Below are 20074 nucleotides of genomic sequence, written 5' to 3'. Positions count from 1 at the left end.
ACAAGTCTGAAAACATTCTCATCTGCACAAGTCTGAAAACATTCTCATCTGCACAAGTCTGTGCTTCAGAGCACACCTCAAACCCAGAACTGAACAGCAGAAGCTCTTGGAGCTGCACGACTGCAGCAGGAGTAGGGGTGGGTGTGAGCACAGCCAGAGTTTGGCATTACAAAGTCAGCACTCAATTACACCCTTAAATACATTTCTGACTTACACAAAACAGGGCAGGACTCGAATTCCCAAGGCTGATCCTCCAGGTTTGGTGTGGATCCCCCGACAGCGATGCTGATGAAAGAACAGACTGAAGATGTTCCTGGTTTCCAGGAACACAAATTACCCCATTCACTCCAGCTGGGTGGTGCTGTGACAGGGGAGCTCACTCAAACACACGGGGCGTACAAGAAACACCACAGCACACACTTTAAAGCACAATAATTATGACTCATCGTGGTGATGAAGCTGAGAGACACAGATGTGACTCTGAAATGAGTGCAGAGAGGCACTTGCTGCAGGGACACTTTCATTTCAATTCACCATTAGCCAGGAGCTCCCTTCCAGCCTCAGATTCCTAATTAAACACGATTCCTGCATGTCCTCAGCATTGCCAGGGACAAGGATGTGAGCAAGCCCCTCACAAATGGCCAGAAGACATCAGTGCTTCACCAAAGCAATGCTGGGGAGCTCTGGCTGTCTGCTCCTCAGTCAGCACAAGATTATTTTATTTAAATTAACACTAGACTAGAAGGAAATGCCCCTCAAACACCCTGTGTGAAACTGTTCCATTCACACAGGAGAGATCAGCTCCTTTTCCAACATGAACCCACACTCTGGGGTCATTTTGTTCCTAGAACAGGATTCTTTTCTCAGTGCCAGGAGTTCCTGGTTTTAATGTCCTGTGGTTTTCTGCTGGTTTGCTGTTGTGGCCAAACATTTATTTTTGGATTCTCCCTCATTTGTGCCAATTAAATTAGAAGCAATAGGAAGGACTTTCCTTGGCTATTTTGGGGGGTCATTTTTTTATTATTTTTTTAATGAGACACACTCAAAGCAGAAACCAAGCATACTATGAACTGTAATATTAAAGTTTAAAACCAGAGGAGTGTTCCCCAACAGGAATTTCCCAGCCCCAGGCTCTGCAGAGGGACATTTTCCATGTCCTGCTTCAAGCAGCTGCTGTCCCTGACTCTCTCTGTCCCATCCCATGGGTTTTGGTACCCTGGGGGAGCTGCATTCCTGACTCTCCATTTGTGCCAGCGATCGATGAGCAAATGGAGAACGCGAGTGTGCACATCTAATGTGACAGAGCAACCCCTGGCACAACTGTGAGGCTCAGAAATGGATAAAAATAATTCAAGCATCATTTTCTACCTCATAAATTCCGATCTCGTTCTTTGCTTCAGACCTTTGCAATGGGTATGACCAGTGAAAGTGGTGTATTTTTAGCATACAGCAGCTCTGCTGCCAAAATCAACAACAGCTCTGTTTGCTGGAAAATGGGGCAGTTTTCATTCTGAGATTTCTCATTACTCCATCATGAAGTTCAAAGGATTTTACAGTTTTCTCCAAGGCCAAATTCCTGAATTCATGGGATTCCACGAGAATATTGGCTTCCCCATTCTCACATCAAAATATAGATGAGTAAAGCTGAAAGTGAGCTGCCTGTGGGTTAGGCACTGAGAGATCCTTGGGGTTTATATCCTCAGCAGCATGAGGTTTTTAAAATTAATTTAATTCGAGGGAGAATAAAGGGGAAAAAGGCTAACTGGTCATTATGGAAAGTGCAGGAATGGCAAGAGATAGTTCTAGGAATTCTTGGTCACATTTCATACCAAACAAATCCTCCCTTTTTTGGAAGTTTGATCTGTGGGAGCCCCAGACTTTCACTCCCCTGACCCAGGCATCTTGGTCACAAAAATAACCCCAAATCCCTTCAGAACTGTGGCTGGGTTGAATTAACCTGGAAATGGGCAATGGGATGTAGGGATGTAATTGGAAAAGGGGACGATTTGCCTTGGAACCTGCATAGACCACATTGCCCTGTGAAAGCAGGAGCAATTTGGGGGACATTAGGAACTCCATGGCAGCAGGAGCTGCTTGAAAACACACACTTTGGAATTCCCTTGCTACTGGGCTTAACTAGGCAACCTGAAGAATTTTATGAGGAATTTCTTCCTATTTTCACCCGGTGCATTTGTACCAAATCCTGGCTGAATTTACCCTTCCTCACGCCGACGTTGACAGCCACCTTCAGCATCACGGTTTGTATTTTCGGGTTTTTTTCTCCGCTTGGCCTCTGAACCGCGTTGTTTTCCACCACCGCAATAAAGTTCACACAACCTGAGGGGAAAAGCCTCTCCTGAAGGCTTTGGGGTGGAAATGGGGCATTTCGGGTGGGAGCAGAGGCTGTTTTGGGGGTGGAAATGAGACTTTGGGGGCAGCTTCTCCCTCAGCGCCGCCGTGAGGGGCCTGAGGGGCCGTGGGCGGGGCGCGGCGCGCGCGGGTGGCGGGAAGGCGGAGGGGCGGAACTGCGGCAAATCTCAGCCAATCAGCGGCGGGGTCGCGGCTCGGCCCCTGCTGGCCGCAGCCGGGGAGCCCCGTGGGTCGCGGTTTCCCGCGCTCGGGGGCCCGCGCGCCCCCTCAGGAGGGTGCCCGGGCTGGGGGAATGGCGGCCGAGCCCTGAGGAAGGAAAAGGAGGGGAAAGAGCACCAGTGGGAGGGGGAGATAAGGCCCGAGGAGGGAGCGAGAAGGGGCACAACAAGACAAAAGCTCCGGGAGGAGAAGGAGGAGGAGGAAGGAGCAGGATGGAGGAAGCCGCCCGCCGGCACGGCTTCCCCTCACTGCAACAAAATGGAGGGCGGGGGGGCTGTGCAGGGCGAGGGCGCTGCTGGACCGCGGGTAGCGGCCGCATCCCTGGGTCCCTGCCCAATTCCATCTCTAGACACCGGGAGCGACAGGTGCCTGGGATGGTGTAAAACAGAGGTTGGGGCAGGGAGAGCCGGTTCCACATAATGAGGAGCTGAGGAACCGAACAGCCACACAGCAGGTTTTTCCTGGCTTTGAATGTGCCCACACACCTCTGGAGCTTTGTCCTTTGCCATCAAAGTACTGCGTGATAGCCTGGTTTTACTTCACCCACCTGCAGCCCCAAAAGATGGATTTGTTTAAAGTCATCCCAAAACTTAGGTTCTGTTTGGTCCCAGATCCAGTGGGAAATGGGTGCAGAGGGTACAGACGTGGGGCTTCAGCTGGAACAGCAATTCTTCTCCACCCTTTAAAACTAAATTAAATATCCCAGAAAGTCACCACCCATTTCTTGCTTAATGCTCATCCAGCAGCAGAAAAGCCTGTTTGCCAAGGGCTTTCTCAAGTGCATCCAAGGGATTTTTGCCAGGAATGCTGGACTAATCCCAAGATAAAACAATGCTTTCTCTAGCTCGGGAGGAGCAGCAGGGTTTTTTTTTTTTAAACATTGTTCTTGTGTGAGGAATATTTCAGCACCAGACTTGGCTCAGGCTGCTGGGCACAAGGCAGGACCTGTGAAAATCAAATCTCAGGACTCACCCAGACTCTGATTCTATGACATATGTGTTAAACTCACCTGGAAACACTCAGGGAACCATTCAGGTTTTCCAGAACATCCTTTCTCGACTGTTCCAATGTTACCAAGGACTCAAGTACCACAAATCCAAATTCCACCCCCAGAAACACACACCATTCTGCAGATCTCCACAACCAGAAAGAAAATTCCCTTACTTCATTCCTTCCCACAGGTGGACATACCCCGAGAAGTAATCCAATACAATAGTCTCAATTTATTTGAAATAATTCGGTTTGAAAACTTTTTAATTTAAAATTTACAGCACACATGGGGAGGAAACATGTTTTGTTACAACTAAAAGTTACCAGAAGAGTGCTGCAGGGCTGTTGTCTTTAATTTAACACTGTCATGGCTTTATTCAAAACACAGTTGCACAAAATCAGTTACTCCAAAGTTTCAGGAAAGAGTCGGAGAAGGAACCAAACCACACTATATACAGACTGCCATACAAAGAGCATTAAAATAGGACAAAACCTCTACAAAATATAAAACCCACCCTGACGTATTTGCATGAAAAGACCACCCACCAAGCAAAAAAGTTTCAAAAGTTATCTGGAGGCTCTGAATTCCTCGTTAAAAAACGCTGTTGCTGCATGCCGAGCGGAGGACACGGGACGGGGACGGTGACACTGGGACAGATTCTGGGGTTCGTGAGGGGCTCAGGTTCCACGTGGTGGAACTGTGGCTGTTTGGGGAGTGGGAAGTCTGGCCTAGGGAAGGGCTGTCACCCCTCAGAGCTCTGGTCTTGCTTACCCAAACAAGCCCACTACCCACATTATTTTAATCCATCAAAATAGACTCTTTTTTTTTTTTTTCTTCTTCTTCTTCCATTTAAAACTAATTTTATCTGCATCAGTAACAGTTAAGTAAAACCCTGACATGGAGGTGCTCTAACATACACACTTATAAATAACAAGTTTCAATCTAAAGACAAGAAGCAAAAGGATGGGAAAAAACATTTTTTTCTCTCAAAGCTGAGCACGGAGTGAGTGCCTCGCCCAGAGCCTTCAGGACATGACAACCATGCACTGACCCAGCCAGGACTCATCACAAACACAGGGCTTGGTTGTGGCTGCAAAGGAAGTTTCACCACAGCTTCTCTAGTGTCTTTAGAGATATCCTTTCAAAAACACAAAGCCCAAGGAGTCAGTTGTTCCCCAGTGCACCACCAGACTCTGCTTTTGAGGCTGGGAAGGTTCAGGAAAAACCCAGAGTTAAGGCTCTAGTTGTGAGGGGGAATAAAACCACACACACAGGGAGTGAGTGGGGCTTTGCAGAACTTCAACCCTGCGTGATCTAAACTCCACCCAAGAGCTGGAGGTCACACTGGAATTCCTACAGGAACATCCCACAGGGAACCAGGTGATGAGGGACTGACTCTCTTAGACCCAGGGATCTCCCTCCTCCCACCTGCAGGCTCTCCCCAGTTTCTGGCAGCCAGGACAGATACAAAAATACGTCTCTGCAATAAAGCTGTGTGTGATATTTGGTTCAGGAACCTGTGTGAGACTGATGTCAGTCAGTGTGACACCACCACTGCTGTGTGAGAGCCAGGTCACGCCTGAAGGAGGAATGCTGGAAGTGAAAATTTGTTTCCAACGGGAAAGGATGATAGATTGGGGCAGATTAGGGATTATCAAGGCTGCTATTAGGAATTATAAAAGCCTCTCTGCACATCCCTCATGCTCTCTCTGCAGCCACTCAACATAAACCCCCAAACATTCCCAACTGTTACACACAAACTGGGTGTTTTACAGCCAGATTTAAACAGCTGAAGAGGTGAAGTGCAGAGAAAGGCCAACCTGGGTTCAATTCTTCCCTTCAACATTTCTAGAAAAGCTGGGGGTGGAAAACAACACGCTTGGAGGAGTTACCCGTTCACTTCTGCATCAGAAATGCATATTTCATCTATTTTATACATTTTATAGCCATGAGTGGTGCAGAATTCCCAGAAAGACAATGCAAGAGCAAAGTGAGTGAAAGTTCAACAAAGATTTCTGGCAAAAAGGTTTAAAACTACACATTAATTGCTTTGTTAATACCTGCAGTGACAATGGACTTGGGGGAAAATTTATGGATTGCAACCCTGTAAGGATCACAACTCTTTCAGTTTGCCAAAATACACCTTTGAAGGTATCTAGTGGATACTCCAAACACTGAACATTGGAGCAAGCAGGAAAACAAAAACATCTTCTGAAACCCACTGAGGCTTTACCCTGGAATACCCAAAATAGAGAGGAGCCTTGGAAAAAAAAAAAAATCACAGGAGTCACCTTTTAAAAAACTGAAACATGGGTGACATCTAGTTAGGGGTTTCCAGTTGAATCCATGGAAAACTTGGCCTAGAGTCAACTGATTTAACAGAGAGTGGGGAATTTGCTGTAGAGCACTTTTCAGTTCAGCTTTTTAAGCACAAAAACTTGAAAATCCTCAATGAAAACTCCCAATATTAAACCCATGGGACATGGGGTTGGATTCAGGGCTAACAATGACCAACACAGCAAGATTGTACGAAATGAAAGAGCTCCAAAGAAAAGTCTGGTGGGGGGAATTTGCCAATGGCTTCAGTGATTATAGGGCTGAAAATTGTTCTCTACAGAAGGTTCCCTATGGGCTATCAGAGCTTATCTGGAATGATAAAAGGGGCAGGAATAGTAAAACCACACTTCTGCTATAAAAAGTTAACATAGGATTTCTGTCAGGACATCTATGGTACATGGACATACAGAGCTGCATAATCACTATTGCGTCTTCCTCAACTGGAGAGTCTGGTCCTGCAAGTTAATCCTCCTCTTCCTCGCCTTCATCCTCGGGCTCTCGTTTCCTCTTCTCCCCTCGGACTCCCTCTGCTAAGGAGAGAGGGACACACACAGAGCCCATGATGGTCTGTCCATGGAGAACAGGAGGGGAATGGGGAGAGTGTGGGGTGCAGGGGTGTTCCTGATGGAACATCCAGGCCAGGATCCTGCACAACATCCCTGGATTTTCTGTGCCAAAAGCCAGAACATCCTGGAGAACATCCTGAGATCCATCCCAGGATCCTGAAGAACATCCCTGGGTTTTCTGTGCCAAAGGGCCAGAACATTCCAGACCAGGATTCTGCACAAAATCCCTGAATTTTCTGTGCCAAAGAACCAGAAGATCTCAGCCCAGCATCCTGCACAAGATACCTGAATTTTCTGTGGCAAAGAGCTGTATTTGGGTGCTGTGCTGTGGAATATTCCAGTCCAGGATCCTGCATAAAATCCCTGGGATTTCTGTGCCAAAGAGCCAAGACATCCCAACCCAGGATCCTGCATAAAATCTCTGGGATTTCTGTGCCAAAAAGCCAGAAGATCCCAGCCCAGGATCCTGCACAAAATCCCTGAATTTTCTGTGCCAAAGAACCAGAAGATGTCAGCCCAGGATCCTGGAGAACATCCCTGGGATTTCTGTGGCAAAGAGCTGGATTTGGGTGCTGTGCTGTGGAAAATCCCAGCCCAGGATCCTGCACAAAATCCCTGGGTTTTCTGTGCCAAAAAGCCAGAAGATCTCAGCCCAGGATCCTGCACAAGATCCCTGAATTTTCTGTGGCAAAGAGCTGTATTTGGGTGCTGTGCTGTGGAATATTTCAGTCCAGGATCCTGCATAAAATCTCTGGGATTTCTGTGCAAAAAAGCCAGAAGATCCCAGCCCAGGATTCTGTAAAACATCCCTGGGATTTCTGTGGCAAAGGGACAGAACATCACAGCCACGATCCTGCACAAGATCCCTGAACTTTCTGTGGCAAAGAGCTGGATTTGGGTGCTGTGCTTTGGAACATCCCTATTTTTCAGTGCCCAAGGGCTGGATTTAGGTTCTGTGCTGTGGAATATCTGTTTTTCAGTGCCCAAGGGCTGATTTGGGTGCTGTGCTGTGGAATATCTCTGTTTTTCAGTGCCCAAGGGCTGATTTGGGTGGTGTGCTGTGCTCTCTGCTGGTGGGAGCCTGCAGTGCAATGCTGCCCCAGCCAGTCCAGTGGCCCAATCCTGACTCCAGGATTTGTACAAAGTGAAGAATTCACACTGCTCCTTCAGAAATATTGTTTTTGAAAGTGGAAAATCCAGCTCCCAAACCTGCTCCACTGAGCCCAGCACGTGGAGGAGATGGGAGCTCAGCTGAGGAGAAATTCTGGGATTTTGTCTTTAGAAAGATGTGGAATTTTTAATGAAAAAACTCATTAAAAATACTCCAGTAAGCCACTTCTTGCAAACAGAACTTTGTCCCAGGATTGCTTCTGGAGAAGCTGGATAAAGGGAAAGCTCCAGCTGCTCCTGGCTGCCAGAGGAGACTCTGGTGCACTTGAGGGATATTTTCAATGGCTGTAAATAACAAGATGCACAGCAGAGCCCCACTCCTCTCCACATCAAAGAACAATTTCCAACTGCACAGCAGACAGTGCCTTTCCTTTCAGAAAACTCTTGTTTCTTCCTCACTTTAATTTTGTTTTTGTGTTAATGTGCATGCCCTAAACACACAAAGAATTATAGAGAATTGATTGTTTCAGTCACAACTTCAATTCTTGAGCACTTACCTTCTTCCTCCTCATCACCTCCTTCAACATAGTCATCATCATCCTCTTCATCCTGTACAAAAATTGGGAGGTATTTTTACAATTGCTGTTTATTGAAGTCTTGTTTCCACAATGATCCCAAGCAGAAATCCAGGAATTCCCTGCAATTTCCCCACTAGGACATCAGCCAGCCCCAGAGACTCATTTATTTGCTTTTCCTCACTGTTCACTTCTTTAAGCCAGCTCAAAGTTATTGAAAATTTAACTGTGATAGAGATGCCAGCAGCTCTAGATTGCCTTTGAACCCACAGTAAGGGCCTGGAGGAAAAGGTGCATAACTCTGTGAAAACAAGTGAGTTTTTGTGGGGGTTTTGTCTTGTTTTAAAGCTGATAGATGAGGAATGTAAATGAATTACAAACAGCTCCAGAGAATTCAACAAACCCAAGTCTTGTTTTTATAGCCCTGTGCTTGGTGGAATTTTGTACACAGGGGAGTGTGACAAGTCAAACCTCTGATAGTGGCTTTTGGAATATTGGAATTAAACCCACCCCACATGCACTCCCTGGCAGGAAATAAACTCTTATCAAAGAACCAGCAGTGGCTGGGCACAGGAACCCCAAATCCCCTTCAATCCCAAATGGGGGGGCTGCTCTGGGGCACAAACCCCACCCCAGGCAGGTTCCCTGCAGGAGGGGAGGACCTGAGCAGCACCCAGGGCTTCACTGCTGTCCTGTAATTTGTGTGATCACTTTAGAGCTGCAAGAACTCCACTCATCACCTCCTGAAAGCCGTTTTCTGTTCTCTGGGAACTGTACCAGAAGTGTTTTCTGTAACCACAGAACCCCACAGGAGCTTCTCTTTGCCTCCTGCACTTGGCAGCATTTACAAACTTTACCTGAATTTCTTCTTTCATCAGGTATGAAAGACCAACTTCCTCCTCCTCTTCACCTTCGCCCAAATCTGAAGCTCCATCATCTTCATCATCATCTTCTTCATATTCTCCTGGAGGCCCAGCTTCATTCTCATCATCATCATCATCTTCATCCCCCTCTGCAGTGAAGGGCACACATATGAGACCAGAAATTCAGTTCCATTCTCTCCTCTCTGAGTACAGCAGGCTGGGCTTGCCCTAATACCATTTTTCCTGAAGGAATTTGGGGATTTTTATTTTTTTTTCTACATCCAGGCAACACATGGGAAATTACCATGATTGTAACCAAGTTAAATTTTGTCATTTTTTGCTCTAAGAAAGACTCCCAGTGTTTTTCCATCACAAGCTTCAGGCAAAACTTTTGATGTCTGAAGCAGCTGCAAATACAAAATCCTGCCAGCCCTAAGAGCCCCCTTAAGGACTGCAACCAAGCTGGGACCAAAAGGAACTAGGTGTGCTTTTGGAGCTAAAATTTGTATTATACTGAAGCAGGGACCTGAAAACGTTACAAAACCCTGTAAAATTGTAATTTTTTATTTAAAACATTGTGCATGTCCCCTTGCTCTGTATCACTCAGTGTCACAAAGGGCTTTACTGCTGGCAACAAGAATATTTGTGTCTTTGCAAAAGTATCTTTAGTCCAATTCCCCCAGTTTGTTTCAGGAAATTACCATCATCATCATCTTCTGAGTCTGGTGCCTCGTTGTCCTCCTGATCAAACCCATCCAGGTATGTGATCTGCTGGAGCAGCTCAAAGATGCTGTCCCTGTAGTCCTCAAGGTTTGTAATCTCACAGTTGAACAGGTCAAGACTCTTCAAATTCTTCAGATTTTGCTGAAAATAAATGAAAATGTTTGGTTTTTTTTCCCGTGATGCTCTCAGATACAGCAGGGTGACAACCCAATAATAACAGAATTTACTTTGTATCCTCATGTCTCATTTCTAATTAGAATTTTCTCCTTCAAATTCAGTCCAAGTTGCTGGTAGCAGCCAAATCCCCACCAAAGGCACTTGTGTGGAATAATTCCCAACCTTTGGGGTTGGGTTAAGTGTGCAGAGCCCAATTTTGGACAGAATCATCCAGAAAAATGGGTGAATGGATCACCACTGGCAGCTCCCTCCTCTTCCTCACTGTATCACACCTGTGTCTGAGTCACTTCACATTTTAATGAAAACTCAGCAGACAAATAAACACAAACACACCTTAACCAACAAGCACAGAGGAATCAGCATCACACCTTGGCCACTTTTCCTTCAAAGACAAACCAAGCCCAACCATCTCTGATTTGGGACATCCCATCCCATTTTCCAGCAGTGGGGTTCCACAGGCTGTCCTATAACCATGGCACTGAGTCTGTCAACCACGAGATTTTATCAATACACTGCAAAAATATTAAGTGTTCTTGGTAAAAATAGCATTTATTACATCTCCCCAGAGCCCCTCTCGCTTCATACTCACAAGAGCTTCCACAGTGCCAAGATCTTTGATTTTGTTGCCACTTAGATTTAGATATGTGAGATTAGGACATCTCTCTGCAAGGACCTCCAGGCCTCCAGAAATGACATTGTCACTCAACTCCAGCTATTGGTCAGGAAAAAAAGGAATTAACAAATATATTTTCAGCCTCAGAACCAGCTGCATCATTGTTAAATAGATTTTCAGCCTCAGAACCAGCTGCATCATTGTTAATTGTTCTCCCTTTACGAACAGAATCACTTTTGGAGACTCATCCAAGGTAGTAAGTTTTAGCTGTCAAAAAGTTCCTTTAAGTTGAGAATTATAAACTGCTCCTTAAAGTCTCATGGGTTTGGGCACCTCAGTTTTAAGTTATCAGGACTGGAGTTAATTGGGTGACCCAAGAGCCTCCTACCAAGGCATAGCTGTATTTTCACATCATCCAAGCAGTAACAGCCTCAGGAATCACTGACCAAAAACCAAACCCAGCTCATCATAATTAACTGGAAACACCCAAAACAATTAAAATTCTTAAAAATACATTTTTAGATGCCCACAAAACACCTTCAGCACCACAGAATTCCAACCATGAGTGCTACAAGGTGCAACCATGGCTCTGCCACCCCAAAGGCACCGACCTTCCGGAGCTTGCTCAACGTGGGCAGCTTGGCCAGGGACGTCAGCTCAACGTTGGCCATGCTGAGGAACTGGAGCTCCTTGAATGAGTCATTGAGCCCTTCGATCTCGCCGTTGCTGGAGCGGCAGTTATCGAGCACCAACTCTGTCACCTGCAATCGGGGCACACGTGGGAGTCACAGCAGCAAATTCACCCAAACCCACCCCAGGGGCTGAAATTCATCCAAACCCACCCCAGGGACAGGGCAGTGCCTGCAGGTTTGGGGTTTCATTTCAAATCATTGCGGATTTCTGCCCTGAAATCATCAACACCCACCTAATTGAATAATTATGCAGTAGTTTCCTGTTCTCTGAGCATGCATTAAACTTTGCAAAAACAGCCACCTCACCCCAAAACTCCATCATACAGCTCCCCACAGAAGCACTGCAGCCAACCAACTGCTGACTTCTCCTCATCATTTAACTGTGCATAACCAAACTCATAAAACCAGTTTCTCTGTGAACCTAAAACCTTCCTACTCCAGATTATTTTACCAGAGATTCCTAGAGGTTAATGGAGCCCCAAATAAATAATTTCCTTCATAATCAATACAGGTCGCGTACTTGGAGAAGCAGCAACAAGAAGCAGCCAATTAATTTTAAATTATTTTATCTAGAGTGGAACATCCACTTGGCAAAGGACAGGCACAAGGTGACTTTTCCATGCACGCTAACAAATTTTTGGGAGTGCTGCCGACCCCTAGCACACGAGGCCAGCTTCCCACTATTACTGTATTTATTTATTAAAAGACTCCCATTATTCCGTACAGACACCAAATTTTAAGGCAAGCTGCCGGGAGGAGAGGGAGGATCCCAGCTCCATCCCCAGCTGGCAGCGCGACGAGGCCTCTCCGAGTACCTGCCACCCCAAACACCGCCGGGCGCGTTAAACCAACACTTTCGGGCAGTTTTTTCCCCCAAAAAAAACCCCACGTGCGGGAGGTCAGGGACAGCGAAAGTCTCCGGACTTTACTCCTGGGGAGAACCGGGCGCGGGTTTCTTCATTAGCGGAGCGGGTAGCGATGCTCGGGAGCCCCGGGAGGCGGCGGGGGCAGCGCGGGGCCCGGCGCGCACGTGCGCTCCCGCCTCGCCAGCGGCTCGGGGCTTTTTTTAAAAAATATTTTTATTTTTTTGGGCTCTTTCCTAAGAAATTGAAAGTTGGAAGCGCGAAAGGAGGGAAGCGGGAGGGGTATGGGGACCCCCCACGGGGCGGCGGGCGCGGGAAAGAACGTTAATTATACTAATTAAAGGCGCCGGGATGAGCGACGGGCCGCGGCCGGGGCCGCCGCCGTGACCTGTTTACTGCGGCCGGGGGAAGCGGCGGATTAACGTCGGGGGAAGCCGAGGCCGCCGCGCCCCCCGGGAACTTCGGGGCACCCCGAGAGAGGAGGCGGAGGGGGAATGAGGGGGGGCCGCGGGTCCCGGGGCCGCGCCGGAAGCGCCGCCCGCGCCCCGCCGGGCCCTGCGCCACGGCTGACCCAGATTCGGCAGCGGTGCCGCCGGGCCTGCGCGGCCCGAGGCGGCAGCGACGGCCCCACGGGGCGGGGGGAGCGCGCCCCACCGGCCCCGCCGCCCCTCACCTTCTCGGGGGCCCGGTTCCGCAACTCCAGGTTGATGCGCTTCTTCATCTCCATTGCCCCCCCTCCCGCGGTTCCGCACTGGCGAGGGAGGGTGGCCTAGAGCGGCCGCGAGGGTCGCTGCGGCTGCGGCGGGCGCCGGGAGCGCGCCGGGAGTGGGTCGGGGGTCGCCGGGGCCGCCCCGGCCGCGCCGCTCCGCAGCAGCTCCGGCACCGTCAATGGCCGCCCGCACACTGCGCCTCCATGACACGGCGCATGGCGCCCCCCCCCGGCCACGCCCCGCCCCGGGGCGGGGCTTCCCCGTGCCGCTCCGTCATTGGCGCGGGGGGTGCTGCGCTATTGGCCGAGCGAGCTGCCCGTCAGGACGCGCGGGGGCGGAGTTTGTGCTCGCGCGCGGGGGCCGGCGGGTGCGCGCGCCCTGAGCGGGAGGGGCGGGGCCGGGGGCGGCCCTAAGGGGGCGGGGCCGGGGCGGGGGCCGCGGCTCTGGGGTGGGCGGGGGTCGCGGCTCTGAGGGGGTCGCGGTTCTGTGGGGGCCGCATTGAGCTGAGGGTGGAGCATCTCAGGGGGTCGCGACTCTGAGAGGGTCGCGGCTCTGAGGGGGTCACAGATCTGACGGAGTCGCGGCTTTGAGGGGATCTCAGGTCTGGGGTGGGCGAGGGTCGGGGGTCGTGGCTCTGAGGGGGCCCCGGCTCTGAGGGGGTCGCACCGAGCTGGGGATCGAGGTTCTGAAGGGGTTGCGGCTCTGAGGGGGTCGCGGCTCTGAGGAGATCGCGGCTCTGGGGTGGGAGGGGGTCGGAGGTCGCGACTGTGAGGGGGCCGCACCTCTGGGGTGGGCGAGGATCCAGGAACCGCGGCTCTGAGGGGGTCGTGGCTCTGAGGGGGCCGCACCGAGCTGGGGGTCGACGTTCTGAGGGGCCGTGGCTCTATGGGGGCCGCACTGGGCCGGGGGTCGTGGCCGCTGCGGGGTCGGGCCGGAGGTCGCGACTTTGAGGCGGGCGGGGGTCGCAGCCTCGGGAAGGGTCTGCCCGTGGAGCCCCCGCCGCTCCGTGTTCCTCGGAGACCCCGGGACGGTTCGCGCCTCCGGTCCTGTGCAGACGGGACCCCGAGGGGTTTGGCACATTCCCGGTGTCACGAGTGGGCTCAGGGGTCTCACTCGCCCTAGGGTACAGCGGCTTTTAAGAAATTGTGAATTTGTGTTATTTTTGCTTAATTTACCGGCACTGCAAACACATCAGGGAGGGGAAGCAGGTTCACACATCTGGGGAATAGCTCAGTTCCTAAAATCTGAGCTGCTCAGGAAGGATATATGAGGCTCATATCCCACTCTGTGTGGATATATGGGATTTGTATCCCCCTCGGGTTGCATATATAGGATTTATAACCCCCTGGGGGTGGACAGATGGGATTTATATTTCCCTCTAGTTGGATATATGTAATTTAGATCTCCCTAGGTGGATAGATGGGATTTATATCCCTATGGAAATTATTTTCCTGTTTAAAATTAATAATGGATGAATGCTTCTCTATTGAAGCTTTTCTCCTGGAAAATGATCCTTGAAAAGAGCCTGTGAGCCACTGATATCCCTCATGCCCAGGCGGGACAATGGTGGGACAAGCAGTTGTAAATATTTACATATTGACTCTTTTAACTTTGGAGACACAAATAACCGGAAACGTTTTGGCAGCATGGTGACAGAATTAAAAAAACACCAAAACCAACCCAAATGGGAATCTCGGGTTTGTTCCAACTTTATGTAAACTCCATGGAGAAAATATTTCCCTGGGATGGTTTGATAAGGAGCTGCTGGAAAACACCAGAGACCTGGAGAGCTTTCTGCTCACTTCCTACCAGGAGGTAACTGGGAAAGGTTCTCACAACTGCAGGGAAAATCCTCTTTGTGTTAAAGCTGCTTATCCCAGGGGTTTGCCAGGAGGGCTGGGTGGCTGCTCATGGAGACACCACCACCCTCTGAGTGGGGGGAAAAGGGTAAATCTGGGAAAAGAACTTGTGAAAGAACCAGGAGGATGGTGTCACTTTGGGGTTAAAGAGGTTTGGGTGAATATTCCCAGCTTTGGGAGCAGGGAGGGCATGTCCAGCTGTCCATCCGTGGTGTGTTTGGCCATTGCTGTCCCAAAGCACCGTTGGAAGGTGAGGATTTGTTTTGAGGATTTGCTCTGGAAGGGAATGATTCAATTTATATTTAGGTCAGGTTACAACAAACTGCTTTATTTTCTGAGTCTGCATTAGAGGGATGGTTTGTAGAAATAAACTCATAACCTTCATCCACGTCTTTTATTTTCCTTTAATTGCTTTTTTACTCCACTCCAGGGTTGGAAATCTCACTGCTGTGTGATCCTGAACCATTTTCCGGGGCGTTCTTGGCTTTTCTCGATCCACCTTGGTGGCAGCACAAAGCCAGGAGGTGGCACTGCCAGGCAGCGCGTCCGGTCTCGCTCTGAGCCCGCTTCCAGCCTTTGTAAATAACAAAAGTTTTCTTCTTTGTACCTGCCCTGGCAGCTCAGGAGATTCCCCCGGGATCCGGGAGGGCTCAGGAGGGATCCGAGGGCTCTGGGGATTTGTGACCACCACGAGTCTCCTTCAGCATCCCTTGACTCAGCCTCGTTTGTCCTGGGTACACCTGGGCCAATTTTCCATCTCTCCTTTCCATTCACTCTCCCAGGGAAAAGCAACACAGGCACCGAGTGTGGGATTGCACTTTTTTCTTCCCCAAAAAGGAATTTAACTCTGATTTCCTGACCAAAACCACCCATTGCTGTGATGGTTTGCTCTCCATGGTGGGGTTGGAGGTTTTCTGGTCCATCTTCTCCCAGATATTGTGGGTGTTTGTGGAAAATAAGCAGTTCTGGAAGAAACAAAGTTGGAAGCTCCTGGGTTTAGAGGCTGGAGAAGATCCTTTGATGGGACAAGCACTGCACACATTGTTTGCATTTGTTATTCCAGTTCTGGATTATTTACCATGAGACACCATGCACCAGGTGTTGGGGGTTTTATTGGCAGAGGTTCTTATTTACAGCAGAATCCAAGGAAACAGGAAAGGCCTGAAGGATTGCTGAGCTGCTCTCACCAAAACCTTCAGCCACAAAATCTCAGCAGAAATTCCAGAACAGAGACAACACCTCATGGAGAGGATTTCATCATCAACACCTGGCAGTGTCCTGGTCACCATCCCAGCCACAAGGTCTGGAATGAAGGAAGAAGGTGAGCAGAGAGTGGTGGGACGGGGCTTGGAGCGTTCCTGGGATGTGTGAGAGCTCCAGTGGGGAAAGCTTGGCCAGGTGGGATGGAGCTTTGGAGGAACCTGGGCAGGAAGGTGGAACCAGCTGCTCTGTGAGGTTCATCCCAACCCAAACCATCCCAGGGATTTGTGGAACAGAGTGTTTGGGTGCTGGTTGCTCACAGCAGTGAAGGTCCCACTGAGTGCCAAGGTCATTGGGAAAACGCCCTGGAAAGCCTCTGCAGGCCATCACTGGGTCACAGCTGGATGGGCTCTTATCTGCCTGGAAGGGCTTCTTATCTTCCCATTGTTTTGGAAAGTTGCTGCTTCAGAAAGAATTGCATTCCCCTGGGTTAAAGGACACACTTGGACTGTTGGAATCCCAGAGTACCTTGGGAGGAGGAGTCTGGGGGTCATAGCAGGAGACCCAGGGAGCTGAGGAGGATGATGAGGGTGAGGTGGCCCTGCAGGGACGATCCCAATGACTCCTGAAAATCCTGGTGAGCCAAGGAAAAGAAATCAGTCAGAAAGTCCCATGTGCCAAAAGCCGGTGGCAGAGCTGACAGGCACCCACCTGAGTGTCCTTGGCATCCCCTGGAGTGGCCTTGGCATCCCCTGGAGCATTTATGTCAGGTAATCCTGAAAGCTCAATGGTGTCATTCCATTCTGGAAAAAACTTGTCATAATCTATGTCTCCAGTGGTGTTTGTCTGCAAAAAAAGAAATAACCTGGAATATCACAGTGTAGGATTAACTCCTAAGAGAGAGATCCCTCCTTGGGATGGTTTGATGGTGTTTAATTGGGAAAACAAGGAATTCCCAAGGAATTTCTCCAAACTGGAGAAATAAATCCCAACTCAAACCATCCCATGATTGCTGTTCATGGATACTCTACTCCAACTCACTTGATTTATTCTGTCATCTAAAAATCAGCAGCTTTAATCCATTTATTCATCCTTGTGGCAGAGATTTGGGTGAGGAAAATCTGTTTTTTAGGGGAAATACCAACTCACCTCATATGAATCAAACTCGTACACGTACGTGGCAGGGGTTGCTGTGACGTTATCATAGTAATAATCTTCTGTGGAATAATAGTAATCACCTGGAATGGAAACAGCTCCAGGTGAGGTGGCACTATGGGGACTGGGGATTCCTGTCCAATATGGGCTGTGAGTCCTTCCCCCATGTCCTGGGTTGTGATCACCCAGCATTTCCCCCCTTGTGTAACTCAAATTAATCTGGACAACTCTGATAAATCCCTTCCCAGCCCTGGTTATCCCAACTCTCTCTTGTGGTTTGTGGAAAACGGTAAAAATGCTTTAAAAAAAAAAAAAAAAAAAAAAAAAAAAAGGCATTTCTCACTTAAATGAGTCATGTATTCAAATAAATCCGGGGCGATCTCCTCCTCATCCTCGACCTCCGCCTTCCCTGAAAGCAAAGGAACAACCAAGGGATCACCACGGGGTTGTGGGGTCATGGGAAGCTTCATTGGGCAAAACCCCTTTCCTGTGGGACTGACCCACAATTAGATCGCAGCTAAAGGTGTGGGAGGTCAGAGCTGGGGTTTTTATTCATTTTTAGGTGTGGATGTGCTGGAAGTGAGAGATGCAGTGGTGGGGATGGAGCCAGAGCTGGGCTGGATCTCCCCTGGGATCAGCCCCTCATCCAGGATCCAGCTGTTCCCCTGGGATCAGCCCCTCATCCAGGATCCAGCTGTTCCCCTGGGATCAGCCCTTCATCCAGGATCCAGCTGTTCCCCTGGGATCAGCCTCTCATCCAGGATCCAGCTGTTCCCCTGGGATCACCTCTCATCCAGGATCCAGCTGTTCCCCTAGGATCAGCCTCTCATCCAGGATCCAGCTGTTCCCCTGGGATCAGCCCTTCATCCAGGATCCAGCTGTTCCCCTGGGATCAGCTCATCCAGGATCCAGCTGTTCCCCTGGGATGAGCTCATCCAGGATCCAGCTGTTCCCCTGGGATGAGTTCATCCAGGATCCAGCTGTTCCCCTGGGATCAGTCCCTCATCCAGGATCCAGCTGTTCCCCTGGGATCAGCCCCTCATCCAGGATCCAGCTGTTCCCCTGGGATCAGCCCCTCATCCAGGATCCAGCTGTTCCCCTGGGATCAGCCCCTCATCCAGGATCCAGCTGTTCCCCTGGGATCAGCCTCTCATCCAGGATCCAGCTGTTCCCCTGGGATCAGCCCCTCATCCAGGATCCAGCTGTTCCCCTGGGCTCACAAGGGACCCTGATGTTTTCTTAGGGCTGAGCCACCATAAATAAATTCTGACCCCTGTGACAATTGGAGGGAGTGGCTCATTCCCTATTCCAAACACAAAGTTCTGTGTGTTTTCTTGGGTTTTGGGAGGATTTTTTAAAGCAAATTTATTGGGAATATTAATGTTTTAATAGTCCCAGATTCATATCTTTTGATACCCATGGGAATGGCAGATATGGAATAATAAGATATTTTTATAGTTTGATACTCATAGTCACCAATAAGATAATTTGTATAATAATATTTTCATTTTAAGTGACACCATCAATATCTGGAGTGATGCTGTCAGTCATGCCCAGCTGTAGCTCCAGATCCTCTCCAAACCCTCCCATTTCTCCTTCTCATATCCCTGATTTTCTCAGCACTGGCAAAGCCTGAGGGGGAAAGCCCAGATCCCAAAATCTAAACTTCCCAAATCTCAAATCCCAAATCCTCATTAGGGGATTCTCTGAAAACACTGCCTGAGGCTGAACATTCCAGGCTGGGACTGGAGCTCTGCAGCAGGGACACAGCTCAGCCTCACACCTCGACCTGTCCCACTCCCACTCTGAGTTTTTGGGGAAATTTGGGCTGAAATTGGGACCTGGCCCCCATCCTGCTCCTTCCCACGCTCCTTTGGCAGGGCTCCAGCAGCCTTGAGCTCTGGAGGAGCTTTCCCAGAAAGTCACTCCTTATTTACACTGCAGTCCCACAAGAATAACAGAGAATAAAAGAGTTTCCAGCTGGGAATCCCCTCGCTGGTGTTCCATGTTCAAATCTGTTCCTTCGGTGAAGGAGAAAATACAAAAGAAAGGGGAAGAGCTGCAGTTTCCAGTTCCCCTCAGCTGGTGCTGCTCTGTCTCACCTTCCCAGAGATGGGGGAACTTTGTGCTCATCCCTAAGCAGCTCCAGATTGGGGTTTTTCACCCTCAATTCGCTGATTCTGCTCTTCCCCGCCTCAAAGTGCCCACAGAACTCTCAGGAAATCCTGTTGGGTTTTTTTTCTCTGTGTCTCCTAATAGCTCCCAGCTGGGGTTTGCAAATGATTTGAACACAATGCGTGAGACGTTCACTATCCCACTGTTCTCCAAGCAGAGGTTTTATCAAACTTTCAGTAATTTACATCGGGTTTTTTTCCCTTTCTCCAAGAAAATCCCCCCAAGATCTTTCAGCCTCCAGATTCCCCCCACAACTGCCCCGCAGCATCCCATGAGTGTGGGACAATAACAATACATTATTAATAATATAATCAAATAATCAAAGCAGCGAGCTAAAAATCAAACTGCCCTTAGAAAACCCTGGGAAAACTCGTGGAATTTTGATTTACCCGGCAAGGACTGAAGGACCAGGAGCACCGCGATGCAGAAATTCATCGTCCTGCGCTGGGTGCCGGCTGCGGGAGCGGCTCCGCTCCTGCTCCGCGGCGCTTTCGGTCCCCGAGAAGGCAGGAAATGACTCGGGGGGGCTGAGCCGAGCAAAGCTCCTCGGTACCGTGGGAGGGAACCCGTCGGTGATGAGAAAACCTCCCCGGGTTGTGCGGAGCAGCCCCGGGCTGAGCGCTGAGCGGGAGCCGTGCGCTGGAACTTTCCCCGTTTCCCTCTTGCAGAGGCGTTTTCGGGCGGCTGAATCGCAAATCTCGGGAAGTTTTCCCCCAGGGAGGGTCAGTGCCGCTGGATGAGTTCTCATACGGAGAGAGGATGGTTTTGATTACGTTCTAACGGAGCAGAGCTATAAATAGCGAATTCCTCAGGGAGAGAAGGCAGAGATGCTGACGGGGAGCCAGAGTGGCTCCCGACTTCCCGTAAAATCTTGGG

At 49.6% G+C, this 20074-nt stretch overlaps 2 protein-coding genes across 3 annotated transcripts; both read right to left on the bottom strand.

The window, feature by feature from the left end:
- Positions 1 to 3792: 3792 nt before the first annotated feature.
- On the bottom strand, positions 3793 to 13057 carry ANP32E (acidic nuclear phosphoprotein 32 family member E). 2 transcript variants are annotated; one of them, XM_074529210.1, is made up of 7 exons: positions 12773 to 13057; positions 11156 to 11305; positions 10521 to 10643; positions 9733 to 9895; positions 9026 to 9180; positions 8151 to 8202; positions 3793 to 6444 (listed from the first exon to the last, which is right to left on the bottom strand). In XM_074529210.1, exons 1-7 carry the CDS (start codon positions 12824 to 12826, stop codon positions 6380 to 6382), a joined length of 762 nt encoding a protein of 253 aa, XP_074385311.1. In that variant the 5' UTR covers positions 12827 to 13057; the 3' UTR covers positions 3793 to 6379. The 2 variants fall into 2 exon arrangements, with proteins under 2 accessions (XP_074385311.1, XP_074385310.1); XM_074529209.1 differs by having other exon boundaries at positions 3793 to 6447; positions 12773 to 13055.
- Positions 13058 to 15978: 2921 nt separating this feature from the next.
- On the bottom strand, positions 15979 to 19721 carry LOC102071860 (uncharacterized). Its single transcript, XM_005497065.4, has 5 exons — positions 19588 to 19721; positions 17367 to 17432; positions 17018 to 17106; positions 16580 to 16714; positions 15979 to 16502 (listed from the first exon to the last, which is right to left on the bottom strand). Exons 1-5 carry the CDS (start codon positions 19631 to 19633, stop codon positions 16419 to 16421), a joined length of 420 nt encoding a protein of 139 aa, XP_005497122.2. The 5' UTR covers positions 19634 to 19721; the 3' UTR covers positions 15979 to 16418.
- Between the last annotated feature and the right edge of the window lie 353 nt (positions 19722 to 20074).

This window comes from Zonotrichia albicollis, chromosome 30 (genome assembly GCF_047830755.1).
Source record: "Zonotrichia albicollis isolate bZonAlb1 chromosome 30, bZonAlb1.hap1, whole genome shotgun sequence".
In the NCBI taxonomy this organism is placed as follows: Eukaryota; Metazoa; Chordata; class Aves; order Passeriformes; family Passerellidae; genus Zonotrichia; species Zonotrichia albicollis.
This window is presented reverse-complemented; position numbering and strand designations above follow the sequence as displayed.

Bases quoted from the DNA above. Each gene is read 5' to 3' on its own strand.
- ANP32E (XM_074529209.1), bottom strand. From the start codon at position 12,826: ATGGAGATGAAGAAGCGCATCAACCTGGAGTTGCGGAACCGGGCCCCC. The intron at 10,644-11,155 runs GTCGGTGCCTTT...CCTGACCAATAG, and splicing joins CGTTGAGCAAGCTCCGGAAG to CTGGAGTTGAGTGACAATGT. The intron at 9,181-9,732 runs GTAATTTCCTGA...CCTTCACTGCAG, and splicing joins CTCAGAAGATGATGATGATG to AGGGGGATGAAGATGATGAT.
- LOC102071860 (XM_005497065.4), bottom strand. From the start codon at position 19,633: ATGAATTTCTGCATCGCGGTGCTCCTGGTCCTTCAGTCCTTGCCGG. The intron at 16,715-17,017 runs GTGAGTTGGTAT...CTTTTTTTGCAG, and splicing joins ACGAGTTTGATTCATATGAG to ACAAACACCACTGGAGACAT. The intron at 16,503-16,579 runs GTGGGTGCCTGT...TTGGCTCACCAG, and splicing joins GGGATGCCAAGGACACTCAG to GATTTTCAGGAGTCATTGGG.